The sequence below is a fragment of the Mesoplodon mirus genome (genome assembly GCF_964341445.2).
Source record: "Mesoplodon mirus genome assembly, chromosome: 7".
In the NCBI taxonomy this organism is placed as follows: domain Eukaryota; kingdom Metazoa; phylum Chordata; class Mammalia; order Artiodactyla; family Ziphiidae; genus Mesoplodon; species Mesoplodon mirus.
The window spans coordinates 125,488,038-125,508,608 of NC_138983.1; the positions used below are offsets into that span (position 1 = coordinate 125,488,038).

Here is a 20,571-nt window from a genome sequence, read left to right on the forward strand (position 1 = left end):
CTAGGAGGAAGGAACTACCATTCTCATTTCGGAGATGGTAAAAATCAGGTGCAGGGAAGTCAAGAAGCTTGTCGAAGGCCACATAATAGGTCAGATTTCAAGCCAGACAGTCTGACTCTTTGGTTGGTGCTCTGATCCACACCCTACCTCACCCAGAACCCGCAGAACAAAGTCCAAAGTCCTTTGACCTCCCTGAGCTCCAGCACACGGGCCTTCTTTCTAGACTGTGTGCATGCTTCACTCACCCCCTCCAACAGCATTTACACGTGCTGTTTTCCTCAGTCGGGGCGGTGGCTCCCGAACCCTCACTTGGCTGGTTCCTTGTCATTTGGGAAAGGGCTTAAATGTCACTTTCTGAGAAAGATCTTCCCTGGCCGCCTCATCCTCCTCAAGTAGGCTTCCAGTCGCTCTCTATTACATCACACTGATTTTCTTCACACTAATGACTTCTTTGCAAAATTACCTTGTTTACTGCTTATCATCTAACTCCTCCCCTGCCCAGGTAAGGTCCATGTCTTTCTTTCTTTCTTTCTTTTTTTTTTTTTTGTGGTACACGGGCCTCTCACTGCTGTGGCCTTTCCCGCTGCGGAGCACAGGCTCCGGACGCACAGGCTCCGTGGCCATGGCTCACGGGCCCAGCCGCTCCGCAGCATGTGGGATCCTCCCGGACCGGGGCACGAACCCGTGTCCCCTGCATCGGCAGGTGGACTCTCAACCACTGCGCCACCAGGGAAGCCCCCATGTCTTTCTTATTGCTGTTTCCAGCATCAAACCCGCAATGCCAAAGATGATTATTACACCTAATGGGAGCCGAATAAACAGCTGCTGAATACGTGAATAAATAAATATTTATTGAAACTCTAGTCAAACAAGATTGTATTTGTGGAAATGCTTTTTAAAACTATAAAATTCTCTATAAGATACAAAATTGTCTGTTTCTGTTTTACTCCAGCTGTCCTGAAAATAAAACTGGCCAGTGATAATAACAATAACAATAAATTAAAGAGACTTTAATAAGTTAAAAGACTTTTCATATACAAGGCGCTGTGCTTACCAACTCTATTTCATTTAATCTTCACAACAACCCTATGTTAGATACTGTTTTCAGCCCCATTTATAAAAGAAGAAACAATTAACGTAATCAACCATTGCAACCTAAAGGGCAGAGCTAGGACTTGAGAGCTATGATCCTGCACATTTTCACGTGGATACAAATCACTTGGTATGTTTTTCCAGAGTAAATTCAACTCTGAAACCCCACAATTTCTGCACCATTTGGCAAACACCATTCTATACAACCATCGTGAAAGGAATACAAAGAGTAATTAAGACAAATTACTCTTAATTTTTAATTTATTCTAACTTTAAATGAAAATACAACAAAGCAATATATCCTTATATCAAACTGATATTACGGGAATCATCAATTTGTTCTTGCTTTATGATCAAAAGTATATTCAAATGCAGTGTGGATCTCAAAGGCTGTAGTTCCTATATCCCTATAAAATAAACGCCATCTACAACATTAAGCTTTTATTAAAATTATGTCTCCAGAGTAGCAAGGCTAGATGCCACAACTGTAGCCTCTATGTAGATGATAAATATCACTGCCACACATCTTTATGGTCTGCAATTACTTGAGAGGAAAAAAGTGTTCTCGATTTAGAAAGTTACTAAAACTAAAGACCCCCGTGTAGGGGGAACGCCTGGGCCTGATTCCAAAGCTGGGAAATTATTGTTAGGCCCTCTAGATGGCACTCTACTGTTTTCTTTTGGTTTCCATATAGCATCTAGTGCATGAACGGTAGCCACATTAGTTCTGAATCAGATGACCAAGGCAGAAGGATGTTTAGTTACAGGCTCACTTTAAAACAGAATTTTCAAGGCATTTTATTGAAAACAACAACAACAAAAATTAACACCACTGTAATAAGTCCTGATTAGAAGATGTATCTGGTTCAGTATCAGGATCTTGAAACCTCTATTAAGTCACCCTTAACCATTATTTGGTTTCAGATGCCTTGAAAAATCTCCAGAAAAATATGAACAAGAATTTATACACAAAAATTTGCGTGTATTTTTAGTCTATTCAAGGAGCCCCCAGAGCCTGCCACAGATTCCGCAGGCGTCTATAGGTCCCAGGCTGAGAATGCCTTGTTGCGGTGGCAACACCCAACGGATACAAGCTCTTATCTGTGTGCCCTATATAACATCCAGCGCCCAAAGGAGCAGAAATCTAACACTCTTCATATGTTGCACAGATGGTAAAATATGACAAAATGTGGAAAGCCAGGGTATTATTATCAACTCATGTTTCCTAAGTGTCACATATAGCTCAGGAAATTATATTCAAACTAGACTGGAAAGTACCATTCTACATAAAACATGGAAAGAGGGTGAAAACAAAGGAAATAAACGCTTTCAAACCTAATAACACAATTAACCACTGGACAGTCAACTGAAATGAGTGGAAAGAAAATGCGGCCTCAGATCAAAGAGTACAAAACATCAACTTTCCCAGATGCCAAAGAGAACTCTATTTTAACGTCAAAAAAGTCCCCATCGCTTGTTCCCTCTCAAAGGGCAGACCTTTGCTACTGAATAGAACTGAAGCACCTGGGGCAGTGCAGGAACCCTCGGCTCCGCGTGTTCGCAAGCGCCAAGTGGCCTCTGCAGTGAAAATCGCTGTGGCCCCGCGAAACCTGATGCCACCAGAACGGTGACCAGAGGATGCCCAGCTCAGGCCCTGCGTCGCGGCGCTGACAGGCATTTGGATGACTTTGTGGAGAGAGGGCTGCCGTATGGGCAGGGTCCTGAAACGGGAATTAAGTTCAGACTGCCATCTCACGTTGTTGTCCCATCTGAGGCTGGGTCTTTAACACCTTTTTTTCTTTTTTGACCTTGATAATAAACAGCTTTCTCTAAGAGGCTGAAAGCATTCAGCCCGAAGGAGAAAATAATAAAGGATGAAGAAGGGGAGTTAAAAACCAACTTCAAGTTCACCCAAGATAGCTAACAGAAGCTCTGTCTCTAGTTTCCAAGATAGAAGAAATAAACAGAATAGCTTAAGAAAGAAGTTCCTGACTAAAACTTTGAAAACATGTCCCCCGAAGACAGGGTAAAGGTCATGACGCTGATTTATCTTGGAGAAGAGAAGGTGTAGGCAGGAAGGGGCACACTGGGTGTCCTTCAAGTATCTGAAAGATATTTACACAGAAGACAATGTGCATTTATATTTTGCTGCTCCAGGGCCCTGAATTTGGAATAATTAGAAGTAACAAGTTCAATTTAGGAGAAATCTTTCTAATTATTAGAGTTGATCCAAAGTACTTGATCAAGGTCCTAGGGATCTAAGGAGGGGCCCCTTAGGGAAGTGAGGGGGGCAGTCAAGTAGGCAGGGCCATACCTGGAGCACAGCTAATTTTATACATTAGTATTCTGAGTAAGGTTTTATTTAAAAAATTAAGTCCAGGGACTTCCCTGGTGGCACAGTGGTTAAGAATCTGCCTGCCAGGGGTGGTGGTGTGATGAATTGGGTGATTGGGATTGACATGTATACACTGATGTGTATAAAACTGATGACTAATAAGAACCTGCTGTATAAAAAAATAAATTAAATTAAAAAAAAAAAAAGAATCTGCCTGCCAATGCAGGGGACACGGGTTCGAGCCCTGGTCCAGAAAGATCCACATGCCATGGAGCAACTAAGCCCATGCACCACAACTACTGAGCCTGCGCTCTAGAGCCCGCACACCACAACTACTGAGCCCACATGCCACAACTACTGAAGCCCGCACACCTAGAGCCCGTGCTCTGCGACAAGAGAAGCCACCGCAATGAGAAGCCCACACACCACAATGAAGAGTAGCCCCTGCTCGCCACAACTAGAGAAAGCCTGCACGCAGCAACGAAGACCCAATGCAGCCATAAATAAATAAATAAATAAATAAATAAATAAATAAATAAATAAATAAATAAATAAATAAATAAATTTATTTTAAAAATAAAATAAAGAACCGCCCCCCCCCTTTAAAAAAAAAAAAAAGAAAAAAGGAAGAAAATTAAGTCCAGCAGCAACTGAATAGGATGAACTCTTTGGTCTCCTCCAACTCCAAAAACCATGTAACTATGAAAAGGGAACAATTTGACCTGAAATAGTATCCTTATTGTCACGAGAAATGTCTAATCAGAGGCTGGCATTTGAGATGTCGTTAGAAGGGCCCCCAGTATTAAGTGTGAAGAAGACTTGGGATCCTTGAACGTCTCATGGAGCTCTGTGTCCCCAGGGCCCGCAGAGCACACGGTATGTAACAGGTTCTCAGTAATGCCAGTTGAAAGAAACATGGGACTAGGTGACTGCTACAATTCCTTCTAACAACTTTAATAATCTGATTCCAAGAAGCCACAATAGAATAGGCATTCTCCATGCTTCAAGCTAGAAAAAGCAGCCAACTATCATCTTACAGAAGATTAAGATGTGGCACTGTTTGGGGGCAAAAGCCTGGATCAGATGATTTCCAAGGCCTCCCCTTGCAGCTTTAGAGTTCTTTGTCTCATTCACACAGAGGATACTTACTCACTGATCTTTTCTGAGGCTGCACAGAATAATATGTAAATCAGATTACCACGTGAAGAGACGTCTGCATGTGGCCTAGCCATAGCGTCTAAGTTATGGTACAACAAACCAAAACAGCTCCTGGCAGATAAATCTTCTCCGTAAACCCTGTGGATGTGTCTGAAAGTATTAATAATGTATCCTTAGCCTCTTAAGAGAGTGAGGGTGAGAGAAAGAAAAGAGTGGAAAACAACACACAGAAGGAGGGAATGAAAGATTAATAGAGCAATTCATTCAAAAATATTATTTAATAATAATTACTAACATTTACCGAGCACTGTATAAGAGCTAGGCAGAGTGCTAATTAAAATAAATTAACCCTTTAATTTAAGCATTTAATTCACACACTAATGCTTATTAGTATTATAAATATTTCACAAGTAAAGAAATTAACAATCAAGTAAGTTAAGAAACTTGACCAGATGACAAGAGGCAAAACCAGGATACAAATTCTGGTCAGTGTTATGCCAAAGCCAGAGTTTTTAACCCATATAATACCTAAATTAATTGTTGATGTATTAGGTAGTAGCTAGAGTATCTTTATGAAAACATATCAAATCAATTTCACTCCTCTTCCAACAGATCAAATGCCATGTAGTCACCACAGTTCTATCACGATAGAGTCACCTATAAGCCAAGTTCATAGAAAGTGGGCTAGGTGATAACTTCATTGTCAGAAGGCTATGAACAGCTGGAAAACAGTGTTACGGGGAATGGCAAGTTGCATTAAGGTGAACTGAGAGGGCGGGGACATGACGGGGAGGCTGAAGTGCACTACAGAAGAGTGAGCTTGGTTTATATACTCTGGTTGTTGCGTGGTGACGGGGACTGGGATGGAAGGCTGGCAACGACAGGCTTCCCCAGTCAAGGGATCACAGGCAGAAGGGGCAGGCAAAAATTCAGGAACTGGCCCTCAGAGTCTGCAGGCTGATCCCACGACGGAGGAAATGCCAACTGTCCCTTAAGCCCTTCAAGTGTGGCCAGAGTACGGGACATGCATAGCAACCATTTTCAGCTCTGTGGGCAGAGGAGTGGTCTGAAAGGAACTGAGTCACAGATTCTTTCTGACCACATAAAACTGCTTGGAGCTGGGGGGGGGAACAGAAGACATCTGTGTGCCAGGAGGCATGGGAAGAATGCGAGGAAGAAGCAGTCACCCAGGAAATTCATGCCTCTTACAGGTCGCTGGAAGAGGGTACGGTGTGGTTGCTCACGTCCTCTTTCCAGTCAACACTAGGTGTGTTCAAAGGTAATGCCAAAACATGTAGCCCAAGAGCTCTTTGTTTTCAATAACTGTAACAAACTTCTTAATAAGGTTTAATTCTCCTGAGCAATTCAAATTTCAAAGAGAGCACTATTTTGCTCAAATCTCAAAAATCCAAAAAAGAAACAAAAATAAATTGGCTAAAATATGTCTGTTTCCCTGAAAAATGGATTAACTTCATATATATATATTTTTAAGTTACATGGCACTGAAGTCTTAACACTTTTCAGAATAAGAATACAATGTGAAATACTGTCTGATTTTGCTCTCCACTTGGCCAGCTCAGGTACCAGTCTGGGGGAGAACTGACACTATTACAGCAGACAAACAGAACAAGATTGATGACTGGTCTGCAATGACAATCTCTGGATGGAGCACCATGGCTTTGATAAGAATCTGTGTTCTGGACTTACGAATGTTTGTGACTCAGAGCTCCTCTTTAATGCTACCTGCCTTTTCCAAAAGAAAAAAAGAAAAGAAAAAGTCTGTCATAATGTCCTGATCCTGTCATAATCATGGCTAAAAGAGTGTGCTATCTTGCAATGTCATGATCCCTACAGAAAAAATTAAAAAGAAAATCAGTAAGAAATCATAGGTGTTTTTGCCAAGATACCTTCTTTTGGTAGGAAGATGGCCGGAGTTAGGAATCCTCACTCTGCTTGTGGACTAAGTCCTAGAAATGATATTTTTTAACATGCCCAAGGAAACCCTGTCATTGTCAGCTGTCAGCTGACAAGGTCAAATCTATCTTACATAGCAACTATTTTAAAATCTAAACGAAGTAGACAAATGGTCTTAAAATAAGACATTTCTATGTATAAAGAACATACACTGAATGCACTGTCATATACCTGCATTGAGAGATCACATAAATGTTAAGTACAATCGTACAAAATACAGGGTTTTTGTTGTTATTACAATGAAATTTTGTTATACTGGATATTGCTAGAACAATGGTGCTGTAGGTATTAGAAGATTTTTACTCTATAGAAATTAAATTTTGGTACTTTACTGTTACAATAGAAATGCATAAACATTTCTAACTTGTATTTCTAACTTTAAAGGGATAGTCAATACCACAGTTTTACACAATGAAAGAAAATGCACAATCTTGGAATTAACTCTAATAGAACTTAATCTGTAATAACGTTGGTTGTGATAAGATTTGACTCATAATAAACAAGCACTGAGATCAGCTCCTCTAAAAGAAGTGACACTGAGGAAAAAAATGTCTTGTTTTGAAGCCATTTGCTTTTAGTTCTTTCGGGGAAAGAAAAATGGGAGTCCCAGTACCAAAGCATTCCGTAAAATTCCTACAAGGATAGCCCAACAGCAAGAGATCAGACAAGGAAGTGGAGAGTGATTTAAATACAAATTCTACCACACTGTTTTCTGCAAATTATTATCAGAATGTTCTGGAATAGAAATAAAGTTCCTTATAACCAAATCCTGTGAGACACTTTCTATGGTTGAACAGAGGCCAAAGGGAGATGGCTTGGCACAATCTAGCAAATAATGATGGCACAGATAAGAAAAGCTTCTATTAGGAATCCATAAAGTTAGGCTGAGAGGCTAAAACTTCCATTTTAACAGTTTATCAAGCTGAGATAGACTGAGGAGAAAACAACTGTTTGACCCATAGGTATCCATTTATTAGAAAACTAACATCTATTTCTTGAACTTTGCTTATCTTCAAGGTGGCTGTGATCTTGCCAGAATTAAGGTTTAGAAATTAGGAGACGCTGGCTTAAAGGCTGGGGATGACCACATTTACCCCTGCAGCCTTGACCTTGAAAAGCCCCTGACATGCCACACTGTTATACTAGAGGCTGTCCAATTTGCAGTTCACATGTTTAAAATAAAAATTTGTCACTTACACTACCTTATTATTCAAATATATTTTAAGTCCTAATAGCAATCATCACAGTGGAAGAAACCTCTGGTTCAGCTTTATATCAGAGTCCAATACATAGTCCTTGATACTAACACTGTTTTCCAAAAATAATCCAGATGCAGACGGGCAAAGATATCTATTCCAGGACTCTCTGGATACTTGGAATAACCTGTGAGACATGTACTCACTGAGAATTAAAGGACAATCGAAGACAGTTAGGTGGCTTCTGAAGCCAGAGTGCACGGGCTCAAATCTCAGCTCCACCACTTCCCAGCTGTGTGATTCTGGGTGTGTTACTTATCCTTACCATGCCTCAACTGTCTTGTCCATCAAATGACAATAGAAGCCAACCTCATAGGGTTGGGTTTTTTTGTGTGTGTGTGTGGTACGCGGGCCTCTCACTGCTGTGGTCTCTCCAGTTGCGGAGCACAGGCTCCAGACGCGCAGGCCCAGCGGCCATGGCTCATGGGCACAGCCGCTCCGCGGCATGTGGGATCTTCCCGAACCGGGGCACGAACCCGTGTCCCCTGCATCGGCAGGCGGACTCTCAACCACTGTGCCACCAGGAAAGCCCCATAGGGTTGTTTTAAATATTAAAGAAGTTAATGCAACAGTGTCTGGTACCAAGAAAGTGTTCAATGGATGTTAGCTATTATTCAAATCTCTGGAGTCCTTCCATCTAGAACTTCTTTCCTTACTCTATTTTCCTCTCTAGGGTTCCTGAAGCTAGGAGACAGTGTGCTTGAAAAGGGTAGTAAGAGATAGGGCAGTGCCCATATTTATCCCCTGGTTTTCTATCACATTAGGTAAAATCACTGCAGAGCTGGTTGGGGAGGCTTGCTTAACTCTGAGGTAGCCCTAGCCTCGTTCCTGGCCTCATGTGGATTTCTGCACTCACTAACATGAAAGGACTACACAGGTTGCCTCCCTAGCGGCTGAGTATACCTTAAACAAGTATGAGAGAACTGTTTTGAGGACTCTGAGCTCCTTAGTATACGAAGACTGATGGGCGAGTTACTTTAATCTCCTGTCCCAATCCACATGCTGTGTGGTTCTTGATGAGTAAGCCAATCAGGGCAGAATTGTTTGTATCTAAGTAGAAGCTTCTTGGCAGCAGCTGCATGGTAGTCTCCATCAGAAGCATAATGTAAGCCTGGGTCTTGCATTCCCAGGGATAAAATGCTTATGCAGTATTACAATTAATTAAGTCACAATGAAGTCTAATCAATAAAGACTCAAAAATATTGTCCACAAGAGATCTCTATATACTTGCCTCAATGCATTTTTTTCACTGTAAATTTTCCTTCAGCTAAATATTGGGCTGGCCAAAAAGTTCGTTCGGGTTTTTCCATAAGATGTTACCAAAAAACCCAAACGAACTTTTTGGCCAACCCAATAAATGACTGATCTTACTATATCTGCTAGCAGGTGATATAAGTGGTGAATAAGACAAACTAGGCTTTAAGAAGTAGGCCTCTGACGGTGTTTAAAAATATACTGGTAGTGACTGAGCTTGGTGCTCAAAAACTTTACATTGTTGGCTTCCGTCAGTGGGACCGGAACTCAGAGAAAGCAACTGCTAACATATGTGGCCAGGTCAGGTCTCACCTTCTGCAGAAACTCAAAAAAACAGCAAGGTTCAACTTTGAATCCTTTTATAATTTAGGCTCAGGGTTTTACCTAACTGCTCTCTGGGATGCTCTGAGAAGTTTAATCCAAAAACACTTGCCGGAGACCAAATGTATTTTACTTGAGACATTGAAAGCCAACTCTATCGTAGATCAAACCCTTTTAAAAACTAGAAATCACTTCACCTGGTCATTTACATATTAATGTATATAACAAAAGTACGTAAAACCAATTAATAATTCAGATCATCAGTGAGTTACCTATCACTTTAATAATAAAATGCAAGAGTCTGATGGAAGAGTCTATAGGTAAGTGATGATTCAATTTTTCATTAAAAAAATTTACTGAATATTTACGTCATACCAGTTGCTCTTAAGGCTTATGGGGTGATGATGATGTGTGTGTGAAACACAGTTCTGATATAAAGGAGCATTCTTGCATTCTTGCATTCTAGGGAAGAAGAGAGGAAGACACATATATAGCTATTGAACTAGGTAGTATAATATCGATCCCCCTTGAATAAATCCTCTTAAATTTATACCACTGTCATTGCAACTTGAAAGTATGTCTTTAGTGTATCTTGGGATGTCCACGAAGGGAAGGTTGTATCAAACAAACAAGACTAGGCCTAGAAATATCCACTAATTGGGAGGACACTTCATTCCACACATTACTGACAATAAAGAGATGCTTAGAATTCTTAAACTAACTGTATCCATTTGTATAGCATGGCCTCCCACACAGCTGTAGATACTCCGGAATTCAACCTGGCTAGAAGAAGCTGGACTATGAGGCCTTCCCCAGTCGGCCACCCAAATGCTCATTTGAAAAATGACACCAGCTCTGCTGGAGTTTCTAGATCCTTCTGGTAGAAAAATGGATAAACTCAGTTCAAGTCTATGACAAGAGCCTGAGAAAACAAAGGATCTTGTTTTTTAGGACTCCCCTCAACTACATTATTATCTGTAGCACAGTAATGGCTGACCTGACAGGCTGGAAAGCGGCTGGCTCAGCCTCCATATAAAGAATTAACTCTAGGTCTAACGAGGTGCAATTAGGCCTAGAAACTAGAGGTGTAATCAGCAAAAAGACTCAGGGACAGACTCTAGGTTTCCTTTACATGAACTCGAAACATTTTGGTACTTGAAGGACATCTAAGCTGAGAGAAGACTAAACCATCGTATGCAGTCATTTTCTCCCATGCCTTTATCCTTCTGACAGCAGTCTCGAAGGGCCTTGGGACTCAGGCCTACGCTGGTAGGCAAGGCTGAGCACATGTATGTCCCTGAGGGCAGAGAGCTCACACTAGTAACACAGCAACCGTCTACTCATTTCCTAGATTGGGTTGTTTGTCACTTCCTGTACTTAATCTTACAAAAAATGTTATTCCTACTTAGGGAATTACTTGTCAGGATTAAAAAGTGACCACATTTAGGATAATTATGTTGGTGTTCTATGAGTCTTTAAACTTCCGTGTTAACGTATATCGTGTTATAAATATTAGCTCTTTCTAAGTAGTTAAAATGTTACATGGTTTATTTCTAAGCACTAAGACACAATGTGGCTGACAGCATGGCTAGCTATTTCACCAGCATCCACTATCGGAAGCCAGCTCTGTAAGGCCTGAGTAAAAATCTTTTGCCATGATGTGGAGGTGGAGGGGAGAACGGATCCAAGTTGCTCACAGGAAACACTGTGGACACTGGAAAAGCAGAGGAAGTGGTTTGTTTACACTGCCCTTTGTTTGCAGCGGTGTGGTGTAGTAGAACAGACACTGAATTTGAGTACTAACTTGGTCACTTATTACCTGTGTGGCTTTAGGCATGTCAACTAATTTCTTTAAACTTCAGATTCTTAAACTTCATTGGCAAAATGATAAATGCTAGTGTCAATACCAATTCCAGAGTACAATTACATAGCACAAATTAGATCAAGTATAGGAAATACTTTGTAAACTTGAAAGCCCTAAAGAAATGTAAATTACTGTTACTGATATTATTATTTGAATTATTCGGTAGTGAACACTGTAACAAATCTATGCATGCATGCATCCATTCATTCAACAAATATTTACTGAGTGCCTACCAGGACCCATGCAGTGAACAAAAACAAAATCGTATTATAGTCAAGAGGAAGTGGGGATGAGGGGTGGGGACACAGTAAACAAATAAGGTCAGGTAGTGGTAAGTGCCACGAAAAACCGTGAAGCAGAGTAACGGAAAGAGAATGACAGGGGTATCAGGAGAGGTCTCTCTGGGGGGACAGTTAAGCAGAAACCTCAAGTTAGGTGAGGAAGCCATGTAAATATCTGAGGAAACAGGAATGTGTGCACTTGGAAAGTCTGAGAAAAAGCAAGGACGCCTCTGTAACTGGAGCTCGGGGCCTAAAGGGAAGAGAAGCAGGAAATGAGATTAAAGAGAGGGGCCAACCACAGTGTGCCTTGTAGGCCATAATAATAATGACTTTTGGAATTGTTTTCTAAGTGTAAATGAAAGCGACTGGAGGGTTTTAAGCAGGATCCTATTTACTATCTACATACTGTTTACTAAATCCTACTACATGCCAGATACTCTGCTAGGCTAGAGGCAACTGTGAAAAAAACCCCACATTTTGCCTTTACTTTCTCTAAGCTCACAGTCTGATACGGAAGATATATAATGAAAGAAACAATTACAGTGAAATGTTTGGGAGGTCCCATGATAAAAGAAAGACGTAGAAATTATCTAGATTCTTATTTTTATCACATCTAATTTCTTGCTCTAGAATACAGGAGTGGGGGGCATGGGGTAGGGTGGGGGGAGGAAGAAGTACCCCAGGAGGAGGGAGTTGCTCCAGAGAGTATCACTTGTTCCGGAAACCAGAAGGAAATTAGGGCGACTAGATGTAGAATGGGATCTGGGGCTGCAGAGACAGGCACGAGCCAGGTCACAGAAGTATTACTATGTCATTGTTTTTCAAAAAGCAGTCATGAGATCAATTCAGTAAGTTATAATTAGCATTTTTAATGTAATAGAATAAAATGTATTAGAGTGCACTGCACCTAGTAAAGACAAGTTTTGCTTTTTTTTTTTTTTTTTCCGGTACTCGGGCCACTCACTGTTGTGGTCTCTCCCGTTGCGGAGCACAGGCTCCAGACGCGCAGGCTCAGAGGCCATGGCTCACGGGCCCAGCCGCTCCGCGGCATGTGGGATCTTCCCGGACCGGGGCACGAACCCATGTCCCCTGCATCGGCAGGCAGACTCTCAACCACTGCGCCACCAGGGAAGCCCAAGTTTTGCTTTTTAAAAAAACTTCTGTTCAGCTGTATGTATATATGTATTTTCTAGGTCACTGTATGAAATGTATCTTTTACTACGGTCATGGTCAAAAATGAAGTCAGTGCTCTAGCCGCATTAAGGAGCGAACTTCAGCCTAGAGGCAATGGTAGACCATTGAAAAGTTTAAGCTGGAAAATGATATAACCAAATTTTGTGTGTGTGTGTGTTTTGTCGTATATACTTTAGAAACATTACTCATGCAGCCATGTGGAGAATGCATTAGAGAGGGATAAGGCTGGAGCCAGGTGTCCATTTAATTAGCTATTATTTAATCCAGGCAAGAGCCACTACAGAAGTGTCTATAGGAATAGAGGGTGGAATCTACAGGACTTGGTAAGTGAGTGGCTGTGGTGATGGTAAGAGAGGAGGAATCAAGGCCAGCTTCTTGGTCAGACGGTGACACCATTCACTAAGTTAGGGAACACAGAATGGAGCACTTCTAGGGAGGGATTAAATTCAGTTTTGAAAATGTTTCCACTGATGTGAATTCAAGACACACAAGTAAAGCCGACTGGTAGCAACTGGTTGGATATATAGCCTCTCATCCCAGAGGAGAGGTCTGGGCCAGAAAGTTACCCAAGTGTTAACTGGGGACTGAACATCACTGTGTTCCCTGAAGCCACGGCAGTGAATAAGATGCTCAGAAAGATGGTGTAAAGAAGAAAAGATTTAAAGGATGAACAGAGAAAGAGAAATCTGGCCAACAAGGTGTACTCAGAGAAACAGGAGGAAAGCTGGATAACGTGGCATTGGAGAAGCAATGGGAAAAAAAGTGTTTTCAAAAGTAAGGAGTGACTCAACAATAAGGAAACAAACAACCAAATTTAAAAATGGGCAAGGGACTTCCCCGGTGGTCCAGTGGCTCAGACTCCACACTCCCAATGCAGGAGCGGCCTGGGTTTGATCCCCTAGTTGGGGAACTAGATCCCACGTGCCGCAACTAAGAGTTCCCATGCCGCAACTAAGACCTGGCACAGCCAAATAAATAAATAAATAAATAAATAAATTCAAAAAAAATTTTTTTAATGGGCAAAACATTTAGACATGTCACCAAAGAAGATATACAGATGGTAAACATGCCTATGAAATGTTAACCATCATACTTCATCAGGGATTACAAATTAAAATAACAAGATACCACTTCACATCTATTAGAATGGCAAAAATCCAAAGCCCTGACAATACCAAATGCTGGTGGAGATGCAAAATGGCACAACCGCTTTGAAAGACACTTTGGTGGTTTCTTACAAAACTAAACATACTCTTATGGTATAATCCAGCAATCATACTCCCTGGTATTTAGTCAGATGAGTTAAAAACTTACATCCAGGGGCTTCCCTGGTGGCGCAGTGGTTGAGAGTCTGTCTGCCGATGCAGGGGACACGGGTTCGTGCCCCGGTCCGGGAAGATCCCACATGCCGTGGAGCGGCTGGACCTGTGAGCCATGGCCGCTGAGCCTGCGCGTCCGGAGCCTGTGCTCCGCAACGGCAGAAGGCCACAACAGTGACAGGCCCACGTACCGCAAAAAAAAAAAAAAAAAAAAACAATGGAAGAAATTCCTTAAAAAAACAAACAAACTTACATCCACACAAAAACCTGCACACGGATATTTATAACAGCTTTGTTCATTATTGCCAAAACCTGGAAGCAACCAAGAGGTCCATCTGCAGGTGAATGGATAAGTAAACTGTGGTACATCCAGACAATGGAGTATCACTGAGCATTAAAAAGAAGTGAGCTATTAATCCATGAAAAGACATAGAGAAAACTTATATGCATATTACTAAGTGAAAGAAGCCAATCTGAAAAGGCTACATAATGTATGATTCCAACTATATGACGTTCTGGAAAAGGCGAAACTGTGGAGACAGTAAAATGATCATTGATTGCCAGAGGTTAAGGGAGCGGGAGGGATGAACAGGCACTGAGGATTCTTAGGGCAGTGAAACTGCTCTGGATGATACTACAATGGTAGATACATGTCATTATGTATTTGTCCAAACCCACGGAATGTACAACACCAAGAGTGAGCCCTAGTAAACGATGGACTTTAGATGGTAATCCAATGTAGTGTCGCAGCAGGTTGATGGACCGTAACAAATGTTCTACTTTGGTGCCGGATACTGACAGTGGGGGAGGCTATGGGTGAGAGGGGACAGGAAGTATATAGGAGCTCTCTGTACTTTCTGCTTAATTTTGCTATGAACCCAAAACTGCTCTAAAAAATAAAGTTTATATTTAACAAAAGAAAGAAAGGAGTGGTGAACTTTTAGCATTTAGCGCTAAATACTGCTGGGCAGTCATTAAGATAAAGACCGAGGATATACAATAGATTATGACAAGATCACTGGCGACTCCGGCCAGAACGATCCACTACACCCCTTCTCTGCCTCCTTCCAGAATAGAACTGCAAAGAGCTGTGTCTGTTTCCTTTCTCTGCTTCCCATCCACCCCTTTCCGGCCGCATCTACATGGGTCAGGGTTTTGCTCCTGTTCCTCCACCAAAATGGTACTTCAGGATCATCAGCAATCTCTTTAAATCTGGTATTCCGTTCTGTATGGCTATTAGCATAACTGATGACATTCTGGGCTCCTACCATGCCTCCCGTCCTTCCACTGACCCTACCTAGGACTCTGCTAAGTCACTTCTCTGTCATCAAGGACTCTGTAGTTAATAGCCATTGTTTCATGATTAGGTCCAGGTGGCCTCTGTGCTCTGGTGGTCTCCAAACAATGATGAAGACCTTTGCTGACATATTCCTGGTGCCCATTAATAGACTAGCTACCCATTAATAAAGATTGACTTAGGAATGCACTTACTGTTTCCAAGCACATACCCACGCCCCTTAGGTTAACGATAAAATTGTCCCCTTGGCAGTGCACGGTACCGTTGTGAGTGTTCCTAGATGGTGTCCGCCTGATCCTACTTACTCTGTGAGTAAGTTACCCTATAATAAACTGACCCATTGATCACCTGGAGCTGCCTACCTTGTTTTTCGGTCTCAAGATGCCTTCTCAGTTCAATGGGTGCTTTCCATTCCCTCTGTCCTCCAGCAAGTTCTCAGTCATCTGACCTATCAGCAGCACCCCCCACAGTCCCTCATTCCCTCCTCCTTGAAACATTCTCTTCACTTGTTTTCTAGGACAGAAGACTCTCTGGCTTACCTTACTAGCAATTCCTATGCGGATCCCTCTTCACGTTCCTGATCTCTGAATATGAGTGTGTCCCAGAGATTAATCCTTAGACCTCTTCTCTTCTCTGCAATCATGGCCTAAAAAGTGACCTTATCTCAGAGCTTAAAATACTGTATTATCTATATACTGATCATTCCCAAATGTGTATCGCTAGCCCACCACTCCCAACTAAGCTACAGTCCTATATTCAACTGTCTATACAATATCTCAACTTAGATGTCTAATGGGCATCTCAAACTAACACATATAAAATATCTCTCCATTCCCATCTCTGTTAGCAGTAAATCCATCCTTCCAGTTGCTCAAGCCAAAACCCCTGGATTATTAATAATTACTTTTTCTCTCACATCAAATCCCACATATATGTTGTTGGAGCCAGACTGCCTAGGCTCAAATTGTAGTTTAGTCACTTAGTAGCTGTGTTATCTTGGGAAAACTGCTAAACATCTCCTGGCTTCAGTTTTATCACCTATAAAATGGGGGTAATAGTCCCATGTATCTTACAGGGTTGTTAAAGTAATTAAATGAGTTAATGTTTGCAAAATGCTTGAAACAGAGTCTGCCACACAGTACATACTATCTCTCTGTCTCTCTTTTTAAATATTTATGTATTCAGTTATTTGTTTAGGCTGCACCAGGTCTTAGTTGTGGCATGAGGGATCTTCGCTGCAGCATGCAAACTCTTAGTTGCGGCATGCGCGATCTAGTTCCCCGACCAGGGATCGAACCTGGGTCCCCTGCATTGGGAGCATGGGGTCTTACTCACTGGACCGCCAGGGAAGCCCCTGTATTATCTCTTGAATCTGACGACTTCTTACCATCCCCACCTCTACACCCCAGTCTGGGAACTAGCCACCAATATCTCTCATCTGGATTATTGCAAAAGTCTCCTACTAACTGGTCTCCCTCCTTCAGCCCTTGAACCTTTCAACCAACAGAGCTGCCAAAGTGATTTTTTTAAAAAAACAAAAGTCACTGTAAAGTTCTTTAGATATTTTTGCATGTTTGAAAATATTCATAATAAAAGTTAGAAAAAAACGAAAAGTCAGATAATATCATTCCTCTGTTAAAATCCTCTGATCCTTTGCATTTTACTCAGAGTGAAAAAGGCCTTAACACTGACTGACTAAGCCCTCAGAGTGAGCTCTCTGTTGCCTCTCTGATGGCATCTCTCCTGTCCCCTCACTCATTCCTTTCCAGCACAGAGGTTTCCATCCTGTTCCTTAGACACCCAGTCATGCTCCCTCACTGGGGCCTTTCTACCTGCCGTCCCCTCAGCCTGGAAAGCTCTTCCTCAGACTGCACGGCTCACGCCCTTGCCTTCTTCAAGCCTTCGCTGAAATGTTGACTTCTCAGTGAAGGGGTTCCCTGACACACCTTTCCAAATAACCACCCACCCACCATCCCTAACACCCTTTCTCTATTTTATTTTTCTCACAGCTTTTTTCTAATATGCATTTCAGAAATAAAATTTCTGAAATGTATTCTAGATGCAATTCTCATTTATTCTAAGACGTAATTCCCACGTGCTTATACTGTGTTGCCAACCCAGTGGACATACACTCTGTATGTTGTTCCTTAAAGTGAAATCATGGTTAAGCAAAACTAAATAGATTGCTTACAGCATTGTCTCCAAAATGTTCTTTTCTTAAGTGCACATCGATGGCGATGAAACACTGTGGATTCTGGGTGTCTGGTGTCTGTCTACAGTGTTAAATTCTTCTAAGAGCTACTTACCCTACTGCCCACTCATTTATAAAGTATTTTTTGAGTCTGGGGGATAAATGTCATAGAAGCAGGAAATGTAGTAGCAGCCAGATTAAGATGCAAAGCCTGCTTTATCCTTGGAATTTATTACCACATCTCAATGGGGCCCCAGTAAATAGAAATATCATCCTGAAAAAGGGTGAGAGATGAGGTGAAGGCAAGGGTGAAACGACTACAACCGCTGCTACGATGCGATGGACCTATTAACTTCACACACATCATTTGATTTAGTTCTCATAGTGGTAGCCCTCACAGAACTGTCAGCCATTTATTGATGAGGAAACTGAAGCTCCGAAAGACGTAGTAATCTGCCACACCACACTGGTAGTCCTATGTAGAGCCCAGAGCCAAACTCAGGAGGGTTATCTGAGGCCAAAGCCTAGATGCTCTGTTCCTATAGAACCTTGCCTCTGGAGGTGTCAATTCAGCAAACTGGAGCCAAAAAAGGTGGTTAAATGGGCAATTTATACTCTGTCACTCAATTCCTGGGATAACTTTGCATGTCTAATGTTCCATGAACCCAGTCATAGCTGTGTGATGGCAACCCCCTTACCTGTGGACATAAAAAATGGGATGCGGAACTTTCCACTCAACACCCGGGCCCGCAGATTCTGCAGTGTGCTCCCATCAAATGGCAGGGCACCACACACAAGCACATAGAGGACGACTCCGAGGCTCTGCATCCCAAACAGAGAGTACGTACAATTAATCACATCAGAGGAGACAAAAAAAGGCCATTATAGTATGTGTATGAAGATAATGGTGAGTCATGCACGAGATAATGGAACAAACTTTTTCTTCTTTTTTTTATGAGAAATAATATGGGGCACTGTCAAGGCCAATCATCTTTAGAATAGTCAGCATTCTTCTTTGCTTCCAGACATTACTTTTTGGGAACATAACTAGAATTTCTCTCAGTACTCATCCTAGGGAGAAGGCAAGTGGCAACAACAGAAAGAATTTCTGTTCTTGACAAGGGTACCCATCCAAGCTTGTCCTAGGGACTTTTTTTTTTTTTTTTTGCAGATGCAAAGGGGGAGGTTGAACTCTGTGGCTCAGTCCATAAGACAAAGGTTGAAGAACAGACTGCACAAAGAATTGGGGATTCAAAGAACAGGTGATCAATTCTAGTGCAGTACTACGTGTTGTCCAGGATGAGGACAGCTGTCATCAATCAAGGGTAACTAATGCTATGGGGTATAAGAGGAGGCAGTCACATACCCAGATGTCCACTTTGGGCCCGTCATATTCCTTTCCTTCAAAGAGTTCAGGTGCAGCATAGGGAGGGCTGCCACACCAGGTCTTTAGCAGCTGCCCGGGAGTGAAGAGGTTACTGAAGCCAAAATCTAGAAAGACAAATGGATATAACTCACGTTATCTTTACCCAGTGAATACTAGTTTCTAGTCAATAGAATAAAGGTTCTGGATCCTTAAGTCTGAATATCAAACACAAAAAGAGAACCTTTAGAAATTATATAACCAGCCGCTTAACTTTAAAGTAATAGTGAAATAGAGATACAGATGGGCTGGAATGCAAAAGACACATGGTTAACTAAAAGTAAATATGATTGGTTTATGTCAGCAAAACCAGCACCGTTTCCTTCATAAATCAACCAGCACCGTTTCCTTCATAAATCTGGACTGAGGTGAGTGGTATTTATTTCTTTAAGAACAAAAATAAGGGCCTCCCTGGTGGCGCAAGTGGTTGAGAGTCCGCCTGCCGATGCAGGGGATACGGGTTCGTGCCCCGGTCTGGGAGGATCCCATATGCCGCGGAGCGGCTGGGCCCGTGAGCCATGGCCGCTGGGCCTGCGCATCCGGAGCCTGTGCTCCGCAACGGGGGAGGCCACAACAGTGAGAGGCCCGCATACCGCAAAAAGAAAAAAAAAAAAAAAAAAAAAAGAACAAAAATAAAATTGGATAATGATCGATATTAAGACCACATCAGAATCGGTAAATACATGTTAAGTCTACTCACCTGGACCCAGGGTTTTCAGATTACTTTTACTTCTTATGACAGACACATTTATGACCACTAGAGATATAGTGAACTTAAAAATTAGACAAAGTAACTTTAGTATCATGAAGGTGGCTTATTCAAAATAAAGAATATGCAACTTATTTATAAACAAACCACGAACACTTAACATTTTAACTTCAACTCCTTTTGTGCTTCAACTTCCCCCCTTCATTTCTCCCCCTCCCACTGTCTGAAGAGAGAGTTGACGGGAGAAGGACGGGTGCGGTTTGGGGAGGAATACTAAGAAAATGAACAAGGATGGCAGGCCAAGGATAGAGTCTCGCTGACCTATAAATACTTTTATGCACATAGATATTTAGATGAACAACGTGCAGGTATGACAGGCTAGAGCTCCCTCCTGCCCCCAGGCCTACCACGTTCCCATAGTCCCAGCAGCTGAAGACTCTGGGCACCTCCCTACTCTCGGAAACTCTCCTCCCTTTCCTAGTTTTACTCTCGTTGGCAACTCTGCCTCCTTTTGCTATTTGCTTTTCTTCTTCCTACCTTCTCCAGAAGGCGTTTTCTAGTAAAGCATGTGCTGATTTTGACTATCGCTCCTTGCCCTGTATCTTCTCAGGGCCAGCTCTTCTGGTCCCACAGCTTCCCCTCTCATTCGTATGGTAATGACTCTCCAAATTTATATCTTTGGCCCTGGTACCATGCTTAAGCTCCTGACATGAACTTCCAGCACTTGCCTGGGAAGAAACATCTCAAACTCCCCATTTTCCAGAATCAAACCTGCTCTTCCAGCAATGTTCCCATGTTCATTCACGGCACTACCTTCGCGTCACCAGGAGCACGGGCGTCTTCGTTCCTCGCTCCTTCTCATCTCCATTTCAGACCGGAGGTACAGCTTTCACTGCTGCTACC

The 20,571-nt window shown here is 42.1% G+C and overlaps 1 protein-coding gene across 7 annotated transcripts in view; it reads right to left on the reverse strand.

Annotated features, from left to right (window-relative positions):
- SIK3 (SIK family kinase 3) overlaps positions 1–20,571 on the reverse strand; it is a 253,728-nt gene that overhangs the window by 32,720 nt on the left and 200,437 nt on the right. For all 7 annotated transcript variants that reach the window (XM_082629685.1, XM_082629686.1, XM_082629683.1 and 4 more), the window contains exons 5-6: positions 18,903–19,027; positions 18,235–18,358 (exon numbers count right to left, since the gene is read on the reverse strand). In XM_082629685.1, the coding sequence (XP_082485811.1) occupies positions 18,235–18,358; positions 18,903–19,027 (249 nt within the window). The remainder of the gene's footprint in view (positions 1–18,234; positions 18,359–18,902; positions 19,028–20,571) is intronic.